The sequence below is a fragment of the Gekko japonicus genome, unplaced genomic scaffold (genome assembly GCF_001447785.1).
Source record: "Gekko japonicus isolate JY-2015 unplaced genomic scaffold, Gekko_japonicus_V1.1 scaffold908, whole genome shotgun sequence".
Lineage (NCBI taxonomy): Eukaryota > Metazoa > Chordata > Lepidosauria > Squamata > Gekkonidae > Gekko > Gekko japonicus.
Window position 1 is genome coordinate 424,576 of NW_015172030.1, and position 7,792 is coordinate 432,367.

The 7,792-nt window shown below is 51.1% G+C and overlaps 1 protein-coding gene across 1 annotated transcript in view; it reads left to right on the top strand.

Annotated features, from left to right (window-relative positions):
- The window catches only part of DVL1 (dishevelled segment polarity protein 1), a 79,143-nt gene that overhangs the window by 32,080 nt on the left and 39,271 nt on the right, over positions 1-7,792 (top strand). The window contains exon 4 of the mRNA XM_015420602.1: positions 996-1,134. Coding sequence (XP_015276088.1) covers positions 996-1,134 — 139 coding nt within the window. The remainder of the gene's footprint in view (positions 1-995; positions 1,135-7,792) is intronic.

Genomic DNA, 7,792 nt, shown 5'->3' on the forward strand with positions numbered 1-7,792 from the left:
AACTAAGCGCGGAGGCAACCCTTCCCACCCTCCCTCTCCTGTTCTGCCGAAGTTCACAGAATCAGCACTGCTGTTAGATGGCCATCTAGCCTTTTAATCAACTTTCTAGGCCACCTTTGCCTGACTGGCCAAGCAAGTGACGGTTGTCCATAATATGCCACACGTAATGTGCTAGCTTTGGGTTGGACCGATTGTTCATCGAGAATGTTGGTAATGCAGTCTCTGGCCTGCTTTTGGTTAGCCCGACCACAGTGGCCTGTAGGGTCGTGGCAAACATTAGCCCATAAAAGTTTCAGGATGAAGTGGAATTCAGAATGGTGTGGGCTTCACATCCTATTTGCTTTTTCTGCATATTAGTTTCTTTTATCTCCCCCCCCCGTTTGTAATAGCTGTCTCTCCCCTGGCCCATAGCCACAGTGGGGCTATTGGGGGCTCTGCCCCCTTCCTTAAAGGGCCAGCCCCACAAGATTTCCTTCTGAAAATGGTAATGGATTTCATTGCTTTAGGGAAGGGGAGAATGGGGGGCGTTTTTGCATTTCATTTATGTCTGGGGTGGCTGTTGTGAGGGGGCGTTTGTGCTGCATTTAATTTAATTATTAGTATTACTGTCTTTATTATTATTTAAAAGTACAGTTGTTGAGACACAGACAGAAAAATAATGGCAGCTCTGCTAGAAAAAAAATTGCCCCACAAGCCACAAAATCCTGACTACGGGCCTATCTCTCCCTCTCTGCAGCTACTACTGCTGTGTCCCTGTCTGGCTATGCTGTTCCCCTGAACGATCCCAGACAATCAGGGATCTCAGGAAAAGTACAATAATGTTGAGGGACCTAGCCAATCAATTCAGGCTACGAGATAACATTACAAAGCCAATTCCGAGTAAGGGCAGAATTGTTTTTCCTTCACTCCGGACGCGTGTTGGACAGACGGCACACTTCAGACCTTATTGCCAGTTTCATCCCAACCGCCGACTAATGCTGCCTTCTTCCCCGCAGTCTCCCGCATCAATGGGCACCCCAAGCTCGACAGACATCGGGAACACCCGCCGGGCTATGACAGTTCGTCGACGATGATGAGCAGCGAGTTGGAGTCCAGCAGCTTCATCGACTCGGACGATGACGAAAACACAAGCAGGTAAAGAAATGCACGTCGGTCGACTTCTAAGTTTTATTCCACCCTGCATCCACATTGCTAAGAGCAGCACCCATGGGTCTTCCCTCCTCCACTCTGGCCCTCTTAACAGCCCTGTGAGGTAGGTTGGACCCAAGGTCACCCCAGTGAGTGATGTGATTTTAACCTTCCCGTGATGTGTCGTTGAAGATAGTAGATTCAGGTAGGGTCACCGTGTTGGTCTGAAGAAGTAGGGAAAAGTACGAGTCCAGTGGCACCTCGAAGACCAACAATGTTTTATTCACGGTACACTCGGGGGGGTCACGTAACCAGTTAGCATGCTGGAGTCTCGTTCGTTATCGAAATCTCTCCACCAACTAAGAACGGCCGTGCTAACTCTGGCATGCTAACTAGTTATGTGACCCCCGAGCATACAGTGAATGATGAGCCTGTGTCTCTCCCCGTCCTCCTGTATCCTAAAACCTGAATATGGCTGAATATGGCTACTGAATCCACCGAGATCAGGGGTCATTTCATAGAAAAAGAGGTGCAGGAGCTCATTAACATAATTCATTAGCATAACGCATTAGCATAACTTATTTTCATATGCACCACCCCTTGACATCACCGGAAGTGTGTCAGAAGGGAACACCCACCGCTCAGGCTCAACTGGACTGTTTTGGATTGCTAGCTATTGGGGGAGGGGGGAACGTGCAGATCTGTCCTCGCAGAGGAGGGAGAGTTTGTACCTGAATAAAACTTGGTCTGACTGAGGGCTGCTGAGAGCAGGGGGTGGGGCTTGTTGCATGTGCCCGCCCCCTGGGCTCTTTACTGCCGGAGCTCTGCTCCTGTGCGCTCCTGCAGGAAATGACTCCTGACCAAATCGTTACCCGCCGGCCGGTAAACCAGGCGTTCTCAAGTAATTCAGACCTACCGCAGCAGCAAAACATATTTATTTCTTTACATTATTTATAGCTCACTTGGGCTCAAGGCGGATTACACGGAGGGAGTCAATACAATTGACGGGTGGGACATTCAGTGCACAGTGCAAGAGCATTAGAGCTGAAGAGCCCGTCTGCAGTCTTAAAAACAGAACGGAAGCAAAGCAGAAGCATTAACGTGACACGTGAAATGATGCAATGACTGGATAAACGTACAGAGCAGAGGTCCATCAGTGGCTGTTAGCCACAAGGTATAGCGGGAACACTCTGCCTGGGGCAGTGATGCTCTGTCTTCTTGGTGCTCAGGGGCTACAATGGGAGGGCTTCTGGAGTTGTGGCCCCACTTGATGGACCTCCTGATGGCACCTGGGTTTTGGCCACTGTGGGACACTGTGGGTGCGTTCAGACGGGGGCTTTACAACGGTATAGGTGCCGGTTCCAACCGGTGTACTTACCAGCGTTCACACGGCGAACATCTGCCTCCCGTCCCTTTAAACCGTTGTACCCTGCCACTAGGTCCCCAAGTGGTGGTATCCTGAGTGCAACGGTTGCATTCGCTTAACCCCGCCGTCTGATCGCTCTCCATCGGTGCCTAGCCACTTCCGTTCGGAAGCCTGAGGCTTCCGATTTTCCCCCGCCATTTTTTTTTTTAAACTAAGCGATATGCGCTTGGGCGAAGCTTCGCCCTGAGCGTTTGTTTAAAAAAAAAAAAGCCCTTAGTGTAGCGTATCGGAGGAGTCCGGGACTTAAGGGAGGCCAGTTTGGTCTTTAAACTTTAAAGGTAAGGACTTACCTTTAAAGTTTAAATGTAATACGGGGTGTTTTGAGCATGCGCAAGGATCGCCATTCTGTGGATGGCTGCCTATGCGCATGCTCAAACTAAGGTGTTTTTTTTTAAGCCGACGCCCGCAGCGTGTGAGCGGGCATACAGCGATGGGATCCGCAAAATGGAGGTGAGTGTGATTGCGTTTCAGCCGGCATAAACTGCACCGGTTCCAACCGGTACAGTTTATGCCAGCTGAAACGCCGCATCTGAATGCACCCAGAGTGTTGGACTGGATGGGCCATTGGCCTGATCCAACATGGCTTCTCTGATGTTCTTTTTTCTGGGGCAGTGATGCTCGGTATCCTTGGTGCTTGGGGAGAAGCTGTGGGAGGGCTTCTGGAGTTCTGGCCCTGCTGGTGGACCTCCTGATGGCACCTGAGTTTTGGCCACTGTGTGACACAGAGTGTTGGACTGGAGGGGCCATTGGCCTGATCCAACACGGCTTCTCCTATGTTCTTATGTCTACGGCAGTGATGCTCTTCTTCTTGGTGCTTGGAGGGGGGTCACAGTGGGGAGGGCATCTGGAGTTCTGGCGCCACTGGTGGACCTCCTAATGGCATCTGGGTTTTGGCCACTGGGTGACACCGAGTGTTAGACTGGAGGGGCCACTGGCCTGATCCAACATGGCTTCTCCTATGTTCTTATGCCAAAAATTACACAGTAGGGTCCTAGTTTCAGCAACCTGAACACAGCAGCAGAGGCCGCAGTCCCTAATGATTTATCCAGGTAACTTTGTGAATCATTTTGTACAACTCTGCTGCTGGCGTAGAAAAGCCCCCTTGAATAATTCACTTTTTGCATAGCTTGCAGAAAGCTAGGAGAGCGGGAGGTGTCCTGAGCTTCCTTCTGAGTCAAAACGGAGCCAGTTTGGTGTAGTGGTTAAGTGCGCGGACTCTGATCTGGGAGAACCGGGTTCGATTCCCCACTCCTCCACTTGCACCTGGCTGGATGACCTTGGGCAAGCCGTAGTTCTGATAAGAGCTGTTCTTGAAAAAGAGCCGTTTCTGTCAGAGCTCTTTCAGCCCCGCCTACCTCACAGGGTGTCTGTTGTGGGGAGGGGAAGGGAAAGGACACCTTTGGGTAGTGAAGGGTGGGGTATAAATCCAATCTCTTCCTCTTCTTCTAAATAGACCAGGCAGTGTATTATGCCCTTTTTCTGGTGTCCCTCTGTTACAACTGATATCCAGAACAAGGCGTATTCTCCATCCTTTTTTAGCAAAAAACTCGGCAAAAGTATCACAGCTAGTTTTCTCTTCCCGAGACAACAAAGGCTCAGATTTTGTCGTCGTCGGTTGCCGAGCTACCTCCTAGTGATGCTCTAGTACCAGAATAATAATATTTCCTTGCCACCATTGCTGTCGCTTCATAAGTCTTCCGGTGTGCTCTACAGCACAATCTTATCTGATTCCATACAAAGTGTACCTGCCCGTGGGACTCCTCCCACAACCTAGCAGCTGCCATCTTTCCTTAAAAAATATATTTTTATTACATTTTCATATAACAACCACCATTCCAACCTATAACATAGCAACAAAATCAATATCGGTCATGAAGAACACGTAACGACTCGTGTGAGAAAAATCACTAGGCTTAGCAGCTCAAAATTCAAAAGGTTCCATACAATAACAGTAGTATAGATTGGTGTTACACCGTAGAGATCTTCCGGACTGTTCTTAAAACTATATATATTGTTACGTATAATTCACTGTTTCGTAAAAACGTTGTGGAATTTGGGATCTCAATGTCGAATTAGGAGGAGGAGAGGATTTATACCCCGCCCTTCACTTGGAGTCTCAGAGCGACTTTAAAAACTCCTCTCCCTTCCCCTCCCCACAACAGACACCCTGTGAGGTAGGTGGGGCTGAGGGAGCTCTGACAGAAACTGCTCTTTTTCAAGAACAGCTCTTATCAGAACTGTGGCTTGCCCAAGGTCATCCATCAGGTGCAAGTGGAGGAGTGGGGAATCAAACCCAACTCTCCCAGATTAGAGTCCGCGCACTTAACCGCTACACTAAACTGGCTTGAATTATGTAGAAATGATGCCTCTAGAAATGGGAACCATTTATTCATTATGTTAACACGGTTTCCTGTGCTTCTAAACATGCCCGTCACTATCTGCAATTTTGTCCATTGCACATAAAGCATTTATTCATTATGTTAACATGGTTTCCTGTGCTTCTAAACATGCCCGTAACTATCTGCAATTTTGTCCATTGCACATAAGTTCCCAGAACTTGGCATACCACAAGTTCAAACGAAGTGAGGTAGGATGCCGTCTTGACTCCTTCCACAACATGGTCATGGCCATCTTGGCTCCTCCCACAAACTGGCAGGTGCCGTCTTAGGTCTGCCTCTGACATACAAGGTTCTGCTTGGTCTCGGGACTCCTTGCCGCCATCTTTGAGGCGGGGCCAGTAGCGTTGGAACGAAACGCAGTCGGCGCTTCTTCTCAGAGATGTTCCAGGTTTTCCCGGGAGCCCTTTGACGGCAACCTCCCCCAGCCCATATAACTCCCCATTCCCTCTGCTGCATTCGCGGTGCTTCGAGACGTCTTCCCTCTGCGTTTTGAGATCTGCCCCGTCGCTCCTAGGCCTCCCGAGAGAACGCAACATCTTTCTTGCCTCCTCTCCTTCCATTTTAGTAAATAAATGGAATATCTCCATAGCAGCGAGATATGCAGCCGAACGGGATTAAGAGCAGGCTGGGTGAACCGCCGGAGAGCCCGCTAGACTCGGCTAAATCCCAGCCCATGTTTTAATAACGCGGGGGGCCCCTCCGTGCGTGATCCCCCTCTCCTTTAAAAAATACAAGCCCCCAGAGGCTGCCGATGGGGCCCTCTTGCTTTCTGAGCCGGGGCAGCCCATCTTGGCACGAAGGAGGAACTGGCTGGCCAGGGAAAGGAGCCGAGCAGAAAGTGCCAAGGTATGTTGTTTAATATCACAAAGATGATGTTCATAAGCGGATGAGACATTCCGTCGGCAAGTGGGGGAAAGGGGAGGGGGGGGAATGGAAGGGGCTGGATTTCTTTACCCACAGAGAGAGCACTTGTCCGAGAAGGAAATAACAAAGCTTTTGTCCGGGGCTACAAGTGAAAGCATCGGAGAGCTCCGTTTGAAAGAGCTGGCATTGTGTCCACCTGGTTAGGGGAGGAGAGGAACCTGCCGGATGCGGCCATGTTGTCTTGTACAAAGAGGTAGAATTCTTCGTGGCCTTCCCGTTAGTGAGTATTCTGCCGTTTTTGTTCTCGGGAAGAAATGTTTGAAGCCAGGGAGCCGCTGGCCCAGGTCTGCTGCTTCAGTGCTGGGGGAAAGGAGAAACGTCTGAAAAATCCGCAGGTGGCCAGGCCAAGTGTGTTTCTGGGCACGTGCAGAGTGGCGGTTCTCCCTGCCGGCCAGACCTCCTCCTGTCTGGGATGACAGGAAGGGCTTTCTGGACCAGGCTTGTGCTGCTGCACAGACGGGGTCTTCCGGGTAAGACACGGATCTTTTTGGATCGGCTTTCCAGCCTGGATTCCGTTGCTTTGGTTAACTTTGTAAAAGGGTGGATCTCGCTTTTCTTGCAGTGGACTTCAGGTTGGTGTGGGCTTTGGGGGCTTGAGCAATATGAGATAAATGGCAGTGTTCTTTGGAGAGGGACTGTTGCTCGACGGCAGAGGACACATCTGAGGTGCGAGAGGTCCCAAGCTCAGTTCTCCTCCTGGCAGAGGTCATTTCGGGGGGAATCGCGGGGGATCGCAGTTCCCCCGGGTGAGGTACGGGGGGCGGGGCACATGACGAAGCCCCGCCCCCTGCTTCCGGCCCTCATTCAGCCAGGAGGAGGCAGGAGAAGAGGGAGGGTAAGTTGCTTCCTCCCTGCCTCTCCCCACCCCTGCCTGCCTGGGGCCAGGGAGGGCCTTGGCGGGGCTTCCTCGCACTCCCGCCAGCCGGGACCGTTGGGGGCGGGGTGTGTGGCCTTATGACACACTTCCGGTGATGTCAGGGTGTGTGGCATATGCTAATGAGTTATGCTAATGAGTTCCCCGAGCTCTTTTTCTACGGAACGACCCCTGCCTCCTGGTATTAGGTAGCGGGTGCTGGGAAAGACCTGAGACCCTCTGCGAGGGCGAGAAGACCATTCCGAGCTAGACGGATGCAGCCTTTGACTTGGTGGAAGCATTTTCACAGGTGGCTTTAAAAGGAGGAGGTTACCGCTTACAGGCAGGGGGGTTCTTTGCGTGCAGAAGGTCCCAGGTCCATCCTCTGGTGTCTCCGGTTAAAAGATCTTGGGAAGCCAGGGTTTCTCTGCCTGGAGAGTCACTACTGGTCAGAGGAGATGAGGCTGAACAAGATGGATCAATGGCATGACTCAGTGTAAGGCGGCTTCAAACGTCTGGGGTCATACAAGCGCTGTGGGAGGATTTGAACCCAGGCCCCCGTGAGTCTAAACACAACTTTGTGCACTGAAGGTCGATGTAGCGTATTAACTAAAATTGAGCGGCAAGTTAGAGATTCCCTGGCTGGGAGTTCACCCCTGCTGTCCCCTCACTAGGTGTTCCTAGGCAAGCCCCTCCCTCTCAGAGCCAGTTTGGTGTCGTGAACGCAGACTCTAATCTGGGAGAACCGGGTTTGAGTCCCTGCTCCTCCACATGCAGCTGCTGGTGTGACCTTGGGTCAGTCACAAGTTCTTTCAGAGCTGTTCTCTCAAGAGCAGTCCTCGAGAGAGCTCTCTCAGCCCCACCTACCTCAACGGGTGTCTGTTGTGGGGAGGGGAAGGGAAAGGAGATTGTAAGCTGCCCTGAGACTCCTTCAGGTAGTGAACGGCGGGGTATAAATCCAATATCATCATCCTCCTCCTCCTCCTCCTCCTCCTCCTCCTCCTCCTAGTCTTCTTCTTCTTCTTCTTCTTCTTCTTCTTCTTCTTCTTCTTCTTCTTCTTA